Raw genomic sequence first — 17,590 nt, forward strand, 5'->3', positions numbered from 1 at the left:
TGCACAATGGATAATAATTATAGGTAAGCAGTACTATATTTTTTTTTTTTAATCAGTCATCGTGGTGGATGGGTTTTGTGTCACATAATTACGTACGATTTTCAAAAACAGTAATGATTAATGTCTGGTTTTTAATTTTTTTCTCGTAACAGAAAAACCACGTTGATGTTAAACTAAACGGTATTGACAAAAAAAAAAATTCAAATTAGGAATTTATATTATGTATTATATAACTTACTAGTATATAACTATATATTGATCAGTGAGTTCAGTTTAACGTATATTGAATTATTGTTTTATTTGTACTTATATTTTATGTAGGTTTAAATGGTAAATAATATAGTCTTTGACTACTTCCAATTAGTGCGATCTGTTGACTTGAGAAAAAAAATTGGTTTCACATTGTACGAGGCATAATAGAATAAGATATACAAGAGTGCTATTGAAAATATTTTATGAAAAATATTCTTTAAACATTTGTTTGTTGTCATATGTTTGTTAGTATATTTATAAGTCACTAAATACCAAAGGTTCCTACCAGGTAAATTTACTTAACGATATATATATACAGAGTGTCCCGCGAGAATTTACCAATTGTGATATACCCTGAAATAATAGAGATATCATAATTCTGGTTTTTTTAATAAGATTCACAGGGACGAGAACTACAAATATTTTATGTTTTGGTAAAAAAGTTAAAAATGTTTTTTTTTTTTATTTAATTATTTAAAAAAAAAAAAATTGAAGATAGCCATTTTGTAGAGTTTTTTTTTTTTTGAAAATATTGACATTTTAACATTTTAATTTCATCAATTTCTTGATTTTAATATTTTTTCTAGTTTCGAAAAAAACCGCGAATTTTTTAATACAATATGCCATAGTGGTATCATTGTATCAAACATGTGGCTCGCGTGCTCGTACGGCTGGCGAACGGGTTTCAGTGTGGCTGAATAAAATATTAAAAATCAGGAAATAGATGAAATTAAAATGATAAAACATCAATATTTTTAGAAAAAAATATCTACAAAATGGCTATCTTCATTTTTTTTTTAAATAATTAAATAAAAAAATACATTTTATAACTTTTTTACCAAAAAATAAAAATAAATTAAAACATGAAATATTTGTAGTCCTTGTACTTGTGAATCTTATTGAAAAACCAGAATTATGATATCTCCACTATTTCAGGAGATATTGCAATGGGTAAATCCTCGAGGGACACCTTGTATATATATAAGTGTATTATTTTTTTATTAACTAAGCAATATTTTTGGAAGGACAATACATTTCTAAGATTAGGAGTACAGTATAGTATTTTAAATCGTTCTATGATTATCACTTAGCAGTACCTATTTTTAATGTTAACAACAAAAACAATTAATTAACATTTTTCAATTTTGCAGTCATGGTTCACAATAAATAATTAATCTCTAAACAAATATGACTTATACATGAATAATTTTCTGAATATTTGTTAAATAAAAAAATACACGTATGATAATATGCTCGATTGAATTTTTATAGAATATACATTAATAACGTTAAACGTATATATTTTCAAAATATAAGATTAAATCAGAAAAACGATATATAATGTGTAAAAACAACAATATCGGATTACGGTGTGTCTCATCTCAATTACTCTGTTATAGACAAAAATATAAACTATCTAAACGTGTAAAAACGTTTTTCGTATCTATGTATCGATTTACAAGCTCATTCGGCAACATTCAGCTACCGTGTATCGTTGTTTATCGTAATATTTTATTATATGAACAGATTGATCACGTCATCGTATTATTTACATCGGTACTGTGTATATAATTATTATAATTGTGACAACAATATTATGCACGTTGAAACGTCTGAATTATAATATAGACGGGAAATCATTAAAACACGCATTCGTATATCACGGTAGCACTACGTAGTTTAGTTTTACATGAACGCGAAAAATGTGTAATATAAATACTTTGATTGGAAATACCACGCGATCACGTTTTGTTGTACAGCGCAAAATGGATTATTAAATAATTTAATTGATCGTGTACAACCACTGTAATTATTTTATGTATACAATATTCTTGCGCGCTGTCAGAAACGTAAATATATAGTTTTAAAATTAAGGACAAAACGTAATAATCATTATCATTATTTTTATGCGTACCGTAAAACGGGTGTAGTTATATTTTAAATCGATACATGTATACATCGTCGAGTTTCTAACACTAATATATATTATCATATGCACATCGTTGATATTATGTTTTTAGCGATCGTGTGTTAGTAATAGTTATAATTGTATTACATAATAGAACAGAAAATCAACGTCGAAAACATTTATAAATATTATATTAATGGTACGCCGCATAATAATAATTTAATAATATATAAAAATTGCTTCTCTAGTCATCAACTACAACTGTATACAACGAATCCCTATAATAAGGTAGCGTAAGGTATTTCGTTTGTAAAACATCATCTATTAATTCAATGTAACTTACGTTATTAAATTTAGTAATTCTTATTGTCATTATATATATTTAATAATTTTTAAAAGTTGATGATTGGACGGCACCATGGTTAGGCAATTTCGGTACACCTGTGTGTAGGTACCCACACTCTGTAGTATGTTAAAACTCGCGATGGCCACTTATTATATTGCCTATCAGTAAACAAATAATTTAATTAAAATTGAAATATCGCGTTACAATAATATACACGTAATAAAAGTTGATTGTGGTGGAACTCAAGTTTACTGTTTAATATAAAAAAATAGGCAAATTAATGTATTTAAAATAGCTCGACTACTGGAAAGATAATTTCAGCAATATATATATATATGTATCAATGTAAAGGGTTCATGTAATAAATAAACTATCTATAATCATATTGTTGATTGTTTAATCGTCACATTAATAAAGCAAAATTAATTCCCATGATTGTGTTGATTTTTTTCCAGTTGGAAAAAAAAATATGAACGATTATTTGTATTGTACATATTTTCGGGGGACTTGGCGCGTATTAAATGCGCAAGTGACGCGCTCAAATACAAAAAAAAAAAAATAAAATAAAATAAACACTAACAAGAAAACTACAGATTTTAATAATATACGTAGAACAATTCAGAACCTAATTTGTTAGATTATCTCATTTATTTTTTCAACTTGAACAACAAAATTTATTATTGTATATAACAGAAAAATAATATAATAATATTAATTATAGACTGAAAAAATAAAAATTATACGTGACTAAAATATATTGAAACCATAATAACACAGTATGCCGTTGTAATAATAAAAAAAAATGTCAGGTCATTTATTTTTCGCTATTAGGTATTTCGTCTTTGTATACTGTCTCACGTCAATAATTGTAACAAATCATAATTAAATAATATATAATTATATTCACGGGCACATAGAATTGTTTAATTTAACGAGCTCAGTAATTAAAAAAGTGTATTCTCAAATTTTTATTTTATTTCTAAATTCGAATTCTTACTGCACAAATACAGATGTAGGTACCTACACAAAAATGTTTCGCCGTCAGACGATGCTTAATATTCATTGCAGAGGTGTTATATTAATATTGTATGTATCTAAATACATAAAATACCTATCATAATATTTTAGAAATGCTTGCATATAATTAACAGTAAGTTTGGAAATATATATATATATATGTATCAAATATTTAATGAGTTAGTATTTGTATAATATAACTAAAACTTGACATACCATTGTATTACACGATTATTATATACTATGATAATAACGTGATCTATTTTCATATTTTTTTTTCAATTTTCTAAAAAAAACGCTTTTAGTTTTTCTTTGAGTCGTTCATTTTTAATCAATATTCCTCTTTTATCATAACGCGCGTTATTTTTTGCACGCCTAAGATTTGTCTATTACCTGACAAAAAGGACAGTTTTACATTAAAGTTATCTAAAAAAAATATGCAGACTTATGTGTATAATTTTAATTAAATTTATAAAAATTGTTAAACTGTCATAATTTATTATAGTAATACTTTTGATATATTTCAAAAATAATTATGATATCAAGGTAGTATAATAATATATAGACATGAATTACTAAACAAGGTCTGATTTTTTTCGGATTGTACTGTGTTATAAAAATATTTTATAATTTACTATATTTTGGGCCAAAAGTTTTAATAAAACGCATTGAAATCTATTAAACTATGATTAAAATGAAAAAAAATAAGGCAAGTGGTTGGAGCTTTGCTGTTTATTAGGTGTTGAGTGGGCCACTTTTATGGCTGTGGGCTGTACAGCATTTCAATTAAATTATATTTTATTGTATACGAAAAACGGTTCTAAGCGGAAACAGTCTGTCAGCCAATATTCTCATTAACTTTATTTCTTAATACGTTTTTTTTTTTTTAAATATATACAAATAAATAAAGCCATTTATTTTACCTATTGTATGCTGGTAGGTTAATTTAATGTTTTCTTGGATAATTTAGTATTTAATTATTATTATAATATACATTATATAGCATATTATAAGCATTTATATAACTCAAAATTTAATTTCTGTAAATACTATTTAATACTCAATTTTTAGGCAAAAACAAAACATTTTTAAGGGTTTCTAATTACAAAATAACTTGTATTTTTCAAGGTTTTCACAAATGTTGTAATATTGCTAAATTTAATTACTTTAAAAAGTATATATAATATAGACTTGATATTTTTAGTTGATAAATTAACCACTTTAGGAACCTTGTATGACATTTTCAAGCCTTTTTACTAATTCATAATTTTTTTATTGACATTTATAAAAAAAAAATCTAAATATTCAATGGTTTAAAAATATGTAAAACAATAAAGCAAACATTTTTAAAAAATGATTGTATTATACAACAAATTATAGACATTTGGTGAAAATTTCAAGTTTAAAATCGAAACATAAAATCTTTGCAAACAATAGTTTCATAAAAAAATCAACGATGTGCCAAATGTCTTTAGTAAAAAAAAAAATATTATGAAAATTATAAAAATGTGTCTAAAAAGAAGATAGATTTAAATTTTGATGAAGATTTTAACACTCTATGATTAATAATTTGTTGATTGTGATAATAAAAAAAATACAAACGATTTATTATGTATTATAGTTAATGACTGGGTTAATGATAAGTATTATGAAAAAAATTAATTTAAAGGTTAGAATTCAAAATCAATTATAAAACAATAAATTGCTAGACCAATGGACATCATTGGTTCACTCAAAATCTTAACAAAGCAAAAAAATATTTTTCGATAAACTCCCAAAAAAGGATTCTATGTATCACTTATTTCTAATCAAAAATGCGCGAGAACCCGTAGTGTTTTTGTATTGTTGTGTTTATTCTTAAAAACGTTTACATTCTGTGTGATCTGCGAAAATGGTTCAACTTTTCCTTCGTAACGTTATTACAGTTACCGATTTACTATACCCGATTGGATAAAATACTTTTTCTGGATTGTTTTTCATCGTTCTTATAAACATTCAAAAAGAAGAACATTTATCGTTCGTTCAGAGTATAAAAAAATATACCATTTTAGATCGTTGTACGATAGCGATTTTAAATACTTAGGTATTTGAATAAATAACGTATTCGATTACGAATGAATAATAATTTGTTATTAAAACATAAACTTTTTATTTTTTTTAAACAGAAACAATATTGTATATATGTATTATTGACTTAAGTTTAATATGTTATCAATTGTATAACATGTATATGTGATATAATGATTTTAAAATATATATTTATCGTGCATGCTAATATTATTTTTTTTTTAATTTAAAAACCATATAGTAATTTTATTGTTTGTCATTGTTTAAAAGTTTTTATTTTTATTTTTTAATTTTATCGTGATATGGCGTGAAAGACTTGTATAAGATTGACTAACTCGATATCATAATAATGAAGTTCTTACTGTAATGAAGGATAAACGAATGTCAGCAATTTTAAGCCATTTTATAATCTACCGGGTAGATTCTACCCTATTACCCTAACTTGGTATATGAGTCAAATTAAAAACCATCAGTTAAACATAGCTTGTGTAATTCGAGCAGATATCAAGTGCCTAGAGATGTTTTTAAGATACTATACTTTATTTATATGTATTTGCGTAGATAATTAACTTTTTCCTTTTATTAACAATTTTCAGAAAACGTACTTATTTTATAATCAAAACGCTCGTTTATTAATACTATTTTTAATTTTTAATTAAATCAGTTTCTGAATAACAAATATAAGGTCTTATAGTAACTTTCTACAAAATAGTAATCCAAAAATTAATAGATTATAAAAATAACAATGTTTGAATACTAAGCGATTGTCGTTGATTGACCGAATAACTATGAATAAATACTTTTATTATTTTTTTAATATTCTATGACCACTTTAATGTTTAAAATAGTTTTTAATATTTTAGTTGATTTTAAATTTAAACTATTACCATAATATAACTTATAATAAAATATATCCATCATTTTTATTTTTAATATCCTTTATATTTCACGTTTAAATAATTTTGTGTAAAAATATTTCAAAACCAAAATAAGATCAAATTTATAACAACAAATAATCGATACATGATTGAGCAATATACCATACAGATCCATTTCTTTAGTAAAAACTAACCTCATAGTAAAACTTCTAATTATTTCTTCTATTGTAAAAAGTGTTATATTTTTACCTATATTTTAAAACAACAGTCTTTGACTGAAATTGAATAATTATAACAGACATGTATGCGTAGATATATGAGATATTTGAAAAATTAGACACCCAATGGTGACACTCAACATCTTCAGAAATATAGGTGAAAACAAATAAAATTTTTCATATATTTTTTTTTTTTAAATAATTTTTAAACTTATTTACAATATCGCATTAATAATAAATTATAACTTTTAATATGTTCTTAAGAAATTTTTTTTTTATTTCAATGACGTAATTTAATTTTAATTTCATATATTTTTCAAGTTGAATAATTTTATGAGAGTTTTAATTATTCATAAAAATACTTTTCATAGACAATGTAACGAATTGGCAACATGTATTAAAATATAAATTTAGCGGTATGTATAGTGTCATGTGTAATCTAAAAATATTATCGAAATTAATAACTAGTTGATTATTGACAACTTTTTCAAAAATTAGTTGTCATAAATTTAAATACAGAAATCTAAGACCGGCTTAAGAATATGAAAATGTAAATCAAATAAAATAAAAACTTAAAAAATGATAAGAAATATTTTGTATTGTAATGAATTCAGACATTCTTGATTTTCTGTGAATCACTATGAATATGCTATGAAACATTTACATCCAAATACTCCAACCACGATTTGTCTTATATTGAACTAATGTATATTGCCGCATCATATCTCGCGTTAGTGGTTTGTGTATGTACTATTCACCATGAAATATCCCTAAACGACCCTCTCGTATCCGACGGTAAGATCGATTCGAACGGATCGTTTCGGAACAAACCTATGCACTACATAAAACAAGCTCACGTGCGTATATGCCGTCGATTACAAGCAAGTATAAATAAGCATATTATACGGTACACGTATTGTGTATTCGTTTGATCTCACGACGTGCCTGAATTGTTGGTGAATGTGTTTCCCATAAATTATGTATACGCATGGCAATGTACACACATTTTACAGATTCAATTAACTACGAATCATGTCCAAAATTATATAACATCAGCTGTTTACAATAATGATGTTATGTACTAAGCCTTAAAATAGATTGTTGCGTGCCAGACATTTGTTTACAGATATACACCCAATATGTAACAATAGTGCCTACGTTATACGAACCTTGCAATTCTTACGTCATATGACCGACCGATATTTTCCCTGTACAACCCGAATATAATGTCCTTTTATGATTTTAATATAATACAAGTTGCTTTCCGGACCAGGCAAAAAAAAAATTCAAAAATATTAACGGCATTCGAACTGATTTGAATGTGCTTGTGTATACAATTATTTCTCCCTTATACTGTTCTGATATCTTGTAATTGATAGTTATCAAAGTGGTTTATTATATTATCGAATAACATGATGTATAAAGGACAACACTCGAATTCAACATTATATATTATTAGAAATAGTAATTTAGTCAAATTTACCATATAGACTACGTTCTATCCCACATATTCAATAGTATCCATATGATAAAGATAGACACTAACGGAATAAAATTACTTACATAATATTATCTAGAACATAGAATTCTACTCCTACTAAACGGTTATTAATGGTAATGTAACGTAAGTCTATCATCACCAGTGCTACGATGAAATCAGGTTTTCGAAACAAATGGCAAACCTAAAATACCTAACCTAATTAACTCCTACTTATAGAGACCTCGAGGAAACCCAATGGAAAATAGAGACTTAACTAAACACGTCTAATTTCACTCTCTAACACGGAGTGGACGAATAATGGTAAGCATCTAACTTGGATCAAGAATACAGTATTGTCATAAGGAATGTCCCTGAATATGATGATTTTAAGTTAAATCTGATCTGGCCATATCAGGTGCAGTAATACTTGCGCAAACGAGGTGACCAAAACAAAAAAATTGCAACTGTGATTGTAAAAATCAAACAATGTCCTACATCAGTGGTTAATAAGCTGAATCTTTTTGTTACAATTTTCGTTATGAAGTGGCTAAATAATTTTGAATTAAAACTTTACGGATCACTATATTATTTAACGTTTTGTTAACAATGTCTTATTTATATTAAATCGATTACTATATTCATATCTTAACCTGTTATTCATTATTTTTTACATACATATATATACCTTTATACATGTAAAATGAATAACAATACAAAATGTTATTAAGCAAACAATATTAATCCAAAGTGTATTGTTTAATAAATAATAACTTCATCAATAATCGTTAGGCAGCAGTAATTTTAAATACATCACAAAATATGTTAAACACAGTGAGTGGTAATAATTGTATATATGATGTATAACAAAAAAGATAAATAATTTTAAAACGTTTTATAATACACAGTATAATATAAGTTTTCCAGGAAATATTATTATAATTATTATTATTTTATATAAGTTGATGAACATGAAATGATACATGCTTGTCATGTTTTAGAGGCATAGTATTAATTGTAGAAAACAGAAAATATGGTAAAAATACGAGGAACTTACTTGTGTTTTTTACAAACGCATAGCATAGAGCACATTTACCACTCCTAAGAATCCGTCTTTCCCATTTTTTAAATTTTTAAATACGCATAAATAACTACAAATTTGAAATTTCAAATGAGTCTTTTCATGGTGTCTTATAAAATATTTTTCCCTTTACATTTAAAATAAATATAATAATAATAATATTAAAAACAACGGATTCTTTTTAACATAAAATTATTTATTATAACATTGTGCGCAGGCGAGATAGATACAAAATATTATACGAGTATTAATGTCCTCTTAATCGGAAATATTGTACGTTCGTCATATTTTAGTTAGATTAAATAAGGCTTATAAAAAAAAAAAAAATGTTATGTATTCAATCGATCTTCTCTTAAATATTTAAACGTTTTAGGAGTATTTTTCTATTACAATAAGCCTGTTAACAAACGTCACGTGGGTTTTTCGATTTTTTTTTTTGAACGAGTACCACCTAGTTAAGTGAGCATAACGACACACGCATACATAGTAATATAATATAATGTATTGTGAAGTTTACGGCCAGTCATGGTTTACAATATACAATAACTACCATGGTGCAAAATTTGAAATGCATTACCCTCCATGTGCTTATATAATAATACAATTATTTACAATGACATACGTTCTAATGGTGTTGTACAACAATATTAACGATTCGATTGAACGTCGGTCTCCGTCGGCTATAACATATAGTTTCAAGTGACTATCTACAATTATTATACTATACGTTATAGTGTTGCGAATGCAATGGAATTATTTCGTTTTAAACGTTTCGAATAATATGCTCTTGAACGGTTTAACTATTCCCGATAAATTCCAATTTTGTTGTAGCGAAGGTACGCGACAGCATTGTAATATTATCATCATCATCATCATCATCATTGCATTAATTTAAGTAATCTGATGACCTTATAATAACAATATTATCATGCTCATCTATACAGTTGTTAGAAAATGCTCCTGACTTTAAAATGACTATTAGGTAGGCTTGTAAATTATTTTAAATGTGTCTTTTAGTCAGTATCTAATCGAAAATATTGGATAGTCAGATTATTAACTTTGGTCCAATTTTTTTTTTTTTAAATTATACCAAAAGCAAAATAATACACTTAATTATATTTTATCTTATAAATAATTTTGATTGCATTATGGCTAACAATTTCAATAACTATTATTTATTTCTCAGTTACAATACTATTGAGCGGTTGTGGCGTTACTTAAAAACAATCAGATTACTTAATTATATTTTTGTTTAATATATTTTATTTTTTAATTATATTTCTTGGAGTCATAACTAAATTACCAGACTAATTTTATATTAGTATTACATTTTTTAAAGAAATATATAGTATGCACCTTTGCACCTACTTTTATGTGTCGTATGTTTCATTTTATAAATTAAAACTTTTAATTTGTGTGTTTCAACTGTGGTATAAAACCATATAGTATACGTCATTTATCTGTCAAAAATATAATAATTAATTAATATTATACAGTATTTCTTCTTTTTTTTTTTTTTTTTTTGAGATATATTATTAATTTAAGTATTTATTATTGTCTAACATAGAATTCAATTAAAAAATATTAGTGTTATGAATAAATTTTGTAATAAATATTATTTAATTACAGTAAACCATAATTCCTATAAATGTTAATAATATAAATACTATCATCAAGTTTAACAAATATTTATCGTTCCGTAAGCTAAATAGTTTTAAATGTATTAAATTTCCAAGTATTCTATCTTCATAAAAATGTTTCTTGTTTGATTTAGTTAACTAATCATTGGCAATAATGTTTCTGACGGGAAAGTTAGTACTTATATCAATAGCCGAGAGCATATTATATATATATGTTATATTATAACCAATGTTTTAATGAATAATTTAAATGAATTAATCTAATTTTGTTTCCAATTGCATTACCAAACTGTAAAACAATTTAATATGGGACAAATTCCAATTTTAAATGTCTCCTTTAAATATTTCAGATTTTGTTCTTGATAAAATTTAACTTAAAGCATTTTTCTAAGAAATTAATATTATTTATAAAAGGTTCATTGTTAGAAGCAGAAATTCTTCGAATATTTATATTGGTTATTATCATTTACGTTATTTTATCAAATAATTAATATTTGTCATAAATGTATAATAATTTAAATGCTTGTTATTTACTTTATGATTATTGGATGGTATAAGTTTAAATAAATGTATTATGTTTTAGAACTCAAATGGATCATAATATTTTTATTTTATTTATTTAATACTACATACTATTTTACTTATTTATTATTAGTGAGCACACAGACATTCCGTTATATTTCTTAACGGTCAACCATCGTTAATAATTATTTTTGTAGATGGTTTGCATTTTTAGAATACTCATTCACACAACTGACGATTGAAACATGTGTTGCGAAAATATGGCTACAAATTATCAAAACATACTGTTTATATATCTTTTGCAAGGCGAGCCATTCTATTAAAGCTTTTTAATAGCATGACTTGGATTCAACAGAGTTAGGAAAAAAAAAATTGAAATATTAAGATAATCTATGTAGTACTGAAATAATTGGTCTAGTAACAGAGCTAAGCACTTTAATGAACACAATATCGAGATACTAATAATAAGACTACTGCAAAAATATAGGTTTATGTTTGGTAACTAACTACATAAAAGGCAAAACAATACAGTATTCGAACTTATAATAGTTAACGGGAAGAAGCAAGTAATATGTGACCCCTAAGTCAGTATTTTAATAAAAATCGGAAGGAAAGAGGTAGACGAAGTAAAATGAGATTTTAAAACGTTAGTTGTGCAAGAATGGAAAGAAAAAGAAAAAGAAATGGAGAATGTAGTGATGGTTGAAAAGAGATATAAACCAATAAAATATCATAATTTAATATTATAAATCATTTAAGCTCATAAACATTTTTGATCATTAGGTACGTATTGATAAGAATTATACTGATTCCTTATTTTATATAAGGTTTTATTTTTATTTTTCTATATTGTATTATATTATTTTAAAATTTTGTCTTGTATTATTTACAATTTATTCTGATATGATTGATTTGCCATGTTCGTTTATAAATTAAACAGCTATCCGATAAAAATTTGACTAAACATTTAGTTTTCTAAATAATTTTAAATAAATATTATTTTTTTTTTTACATTCTAAATAAATTATAATTATTATTAATTCGTATTTTCTGGATATTTTTTCATCACTAATTATAATGATCGAATATCAAATAATATTTCCATTAGTTAATTTAATTGTAAATTTGATCTAATTAATATTATATTATGATATAAAAACTAAAAACTAACACAATATTAGGTTTAATGCGATAATGTTCACTTATTTAATATTAAATACATAGAAATATGACTTTAACCTGCTAATAAGATTTAATCTAATATGCAATTTAAAAAAATTGTTGGCCTCTATAGTTTAGAAAATAGGAAACAATGCAAATTAAATTATGTATGTACTATGTATTATCATAATTATGTAAATAAATTTATTTATACCGGATTATATGTATATCAAATTGTAAAACTCAAAATGGAATAACATATTTCTATACTAGTATTTCTATAAATACCGTAAGACAGTAAAAATAGATTTATAATATAAACATCTTGTATAAATGTATATTGCATATTAAAATAAATCAAAAATATAATTTTGTATACTAAAATTCCCACAAATATTTTTTTTAAATTATAACTAAATAACTCACGTCGTTATCTATCATTTAAATAAGTCATTTTTTCAACATTATAAAAATACATATAAAAAAAGGTCTATATAATTATAATATTTTAACATAGATAAAAGAACAACTCACGTAAAAGTTGAATTCAATTTTCAAGAAATTTACTCGAAGAATAATTTTTAGGCACGCTATTCATAGCTCAATTAGAGTAAAAATGTTTTTAATATTTTATAATATTATAATGAAAATTTATAACATACACATTATATGAAATTTTTGATTATTCTTAATTAAAACAAAAAACAAAAATCATTTGGAAATAAATAGTTGTTTTATCTAATAACTGATATTCTAAAACTTTAAAAAGTGAACTTCAAAATTGCTAAAAAATAATTAGTTAACTTTCAAAAAAACATATTCGTATAAAATGCTAATAAAAGAATATTAAATAATATATTTCATGTTGTGCCATTATATCAATATGTAAATATTATACACACGGTGTAGTCAAATTAATTAAAACCATTTTCACAGTTATATTATGTTATTTCTAAATACAATTATAATCATGTATATAATTTAGCAATATTAGATAGAGTCAATTATAAATACTACTGCATTTATATTATTATACTATACCTGCGCATAATAATAAAAATAAGCAAATTCGTGTTATTTGAATATTTATTCATGTAAAAATCACTAGCAGCAAATTTTAACATAACAGTAGAAAAAACCTATGCAAGTATGAACAATTATCTAGCTATTACGGTACCTTTGGCTTGATAAAAGCCCGTGGGCTTTTAGTATATAATCTAAAGGCGGCATTATAATGTGTACGGCCATTAAGAGACCAACGCAATCTCAGCTTAGTCCTTCACATTTTAAACACACACGGATTTAAACCGCAAGTTATGCCATTCATACAAAAACTTTTTGGTCCACTAATTATAAATGATCAAATCTCACGGAAACTCTTGATTAACCATGAACCGTTCAAATATTAATTTAAAACAAGGTAAATAATTATCAAACAAAAGGTAGGTAAAAAGTAGGTAACCGCTCTGTTGAATATTAGGTGTCATGTGTACCTTTTATTGTAATTTTAATCTCTCAATGATATATATAAATTACTTATTCAGGAGTTTTAATTAATTTTTGCATTAAATATATATTACTTATATTTAATTATTTTTAATTAAAGTATAAATAAATTTCATAAATATTATAGTTATTATAACCTATGAGTTAATGTCAACTTACCGTGAACCGGTAAAATTAATTGCGTAGTTTAAATAGACAATGTTCTTAAATTTGAATTGAGTAAGTAGATTTTTCGAAAAATACTCATATATTTCTATATTATTAAGTTACTATGATACAGTTACAGTATTATAATATCGAAGGTTTATAAATATAATAAGAGGATTTTACGTTTAGTATTAACTATTAACCATAATTATTTTAAATATAAACACGTTATATCATTGAAATTCTAGTTATAACCATTGAATTAAACTTTTTATATTTACATAGGTTACAAATTTTAAGTAATATAAATACTAATGGAAAAAGGATACTTTACTTATGCAAGAATATTGAAATAAAATAATGGAGAACAAAATGGTCTTAGGTATTTTCGGAACTCGTGAAATGTTGTCGAAATGAACATGATTCATGTATCTAACTATTTCTGGCTTCTCAAATACTAAATGTGTTCATATTGTACTTTTGTACACAAAAGCTAATATGTTTCAAAACAATATTACAACGTTGCAAAAGCATCTGTTAAATGTCTTTATGTCAAATCCTATATGTCGGTAAACTTTGGTTATTGAAAGTTAGGTATAAACGATATATTTGTCTTTATGTTTCAAACCGCAAGTATGCACAAATCAACATTCAAATTTACACGATAGCAAGCTATGGATTAATATCAAAAATAAAATAAAAGTTAGAACTATTATGATGATAACGTTTGACGAAATAAAAAAAAAAATAAAAATAAAAACTTGTTATAAGTTTTCTACAATAATATATTATGTATGATTTGTTGTTTTAATTTTTTAATTTGAACGATGTATTTTTACTAAAAAATTCTTTAGTATTTTTATTACTTTCATTTATTTATTTTTATATATTTATATCTTTATTTGTTGACGATATTTTATTACTATTATGAAGTAATATCTTAAATCACACCAAAAACACTACGACTATTTTCCGAGTCAATAATTAGCGTTCATAAAAAATAACGACCATTTATGATATAATTTTTAATAATTTAGTAGAAGGTACGTAATATACGTAAAATCGTACCTGTAAACGAAAAACGTTAGTTATTTTCTACACATTTTTCATGCCAACTGGAACTGTTTCAATCGATATATGTTTCGATCCGTAATTACTATTACGGTCCAATCGTCAGGAATAAACTGTACAAAATGAAGTTGTTGAGTTTTTTTTTTTCTATTTCAGCGTCCAAACCGACATTTAAGTACAAGTTCATCGGTCATTTGTTGAAACCCGGTCCTGACGTTTCGCTCAAGTGCATTGCATTCGGCACACCAACGCCTCACATCACCTGGAAGTTCGACGGTAACGACGTGTCTCTTTCACAGATGTAAGGAAAATAATATTATCTGTCAAGTACTAAAACACTATTTTTGTCTTAAATACATTTCGCGCAGAATAATTGCAATGTGTACGGGTGCATCACTTTGTAAACTGACGTTATTTGAACGTACGTTTGTATGCTATACGTTTTAAATTCTGCCGTGTTACACTCTGTGTGCAATGTGTGCATGTATGCATTATATAGTAGTCTATATTATTGTATCGTGAGGTAACGCAGAGTGATGTTTTGCGTACACTATTGTTAGGTATGTACGGGTAATGACGATTTACTCACGATTTTGTTTTTTTAAATATAAATATACAGGCGAATATCGGTTAGTCAGTATGTCACAGAAATCGGAGATGTCGTTAGTCATTTCAACATCACCAAAGTCCAAGTGGAAGACGGAGGTTTGTACGAATGCGTTGTTTCCAACCGAGCGGGAAAAATATCACATTCAGCGAAATTACAAGTTTATGGTATGTATGCTTAAACATCTTATACTTTTTACCCACAATTAAGCGGTAGTTAAAAATTAAAATGCAAAATTGTTCAAAATATATCTCACTAAAATCCATCATATTACATAATGTTGATTTTCCTAAACTTTAATGCGAAATATATATGCATATATGTATATGAGCTTATGATAATGCGTTAACTTACGTAATATTATTTCTGCTCAGAATAAATGATAATATTTAACGTTGTCATTAAAAAAACCCCGAAACATATACCGTTCCACTAGGAATTTCAAATATAAATATAATTTTAATTAAAAAATATAACGGCACGCATGTATTTTTCATGAAGTTAGTATGAAATCTGTTTGATAACTTTAAAGGTTCGAGTCTGTAATAGAATATAGTAGTTTATATTATCTTACTTTACTATAACAATACAAATATTTCAAAAGTGCACTGAGATGGAATATATTTCTCTGTGAATACACGTTTCCATCTACTTATCACGGCTGTGTAGTTGTTTGATTCAAAGTTTCGATGGAAATTATTAATATAACATTATGATATAATAATAGGATATAAAATATAAATCTAAAAATATATTATTTTTATTCAATATGATTAAAGATACAAATAAGGGTTGATCTAGGAATAATGTGATATGTATACAGCATAATATTATGCACTACTGTAAGTCATAAAAATATAAATTAAATATTTAACAATAAACAGGAGCCATAATTATATGCGGAAAATATCCATAAAATATGAAGTTAAACTTAGATACGAGATGTATAATTTAAAAATATACAAAATAAATCAGTTACGATCATTTTTAATTAATATATTTTTTTAATAATATAACCTTTTATTTTAGTATTGTTATGTCTTATGTATTAATTTATATAGGTGCAGTTATAGAATTTCATATATCTTTTAAAAATAATGTGTAAAATGCATTTAAATAAATAAAAAAAATATAATGTATAATATAATATTATGTAAAATGATTACATCAGTTATTTTTTTTACCTCCACCTCCAGCATCTCGTTGCTTATCTTTGTTTTTTTAAATTTCAAAAAACCAAGTATTAAATTGAAAATCCTTGATCCCATGTATTATATATTGCTTCGTAAATAATTATACTAGTTAGAATTTCGAAATAATGAAACTTTAGGATATCGAATCAAAACTATTCAAATTATATATAATAATGTATACATGCATATGATGTTATTACTGAATTTGATCCTTGTGACAAACCATAATAGTATGAAGTACTGAAGTTTGACTGTACTGTTAAAGGCTATAATCAATACATATACAGAGTATCCCGCGAGGATTTACCCATTGCGATATCTCCCGAAATAAAGGAGATATCATAATTCTGGTTTTTTAATAAGATTTACAGAGACAAGAACTACAAATATTTCATGTTTTAATTTATTTTTGTTTTAGTAAAAAGTTAAAAAATGTATTTTTTATTTAATTATTTAAAAAAAAATTGAAGATAGCCATTTTGTAGAGTTTTTTCGTTT

The 17,590-nt window shown here is 24.9% G+C and overlaps 1 protein-coding gene across 1 annotated transcript in view; it reads left to right on the forward strand.

The window, feature by feature from the left end:
* Window positions 1-17,590, forward strand: part of LOC113556480 (Down syndrome cell adhesion molecule-like protein Dscam2) — a 273,062-nt gene that overhangs the window by 216,981 nt on the left and 38,491 nt on the right. The window contains exons 9-10 of the mRNA XM_026961446.1: window positions 15,449-15,593; window positions 15,912-16,070. Of these exons, the coding sequence (XP_026817247.1) occupies window positions 15,449-15,593; window positions 15,912-16,070 (304 nt within the window). The remainder of the gene's footprint in view (window positions 1-15,448; window positions 15,594-15,911; window positions 16,071-17,590) is intronic.

The sequence above is a fragment of the Rhopalosiphum maidis genome, chromosome 3 (assembly GCF_003676215.2).
Source record: "Rhopalosiphum maidis isolate BTI-1 chromosome 3, ASM367621v3, whole genome shotgun sequence".
Taxonomy (NCBI): domain Eukaryota; kingdom Metazoa; phylum Arthropoda; class Insecta; order Hemiptera; family Aphididae; genus Rhopalosiphum; species Rhopalosiphum maidis.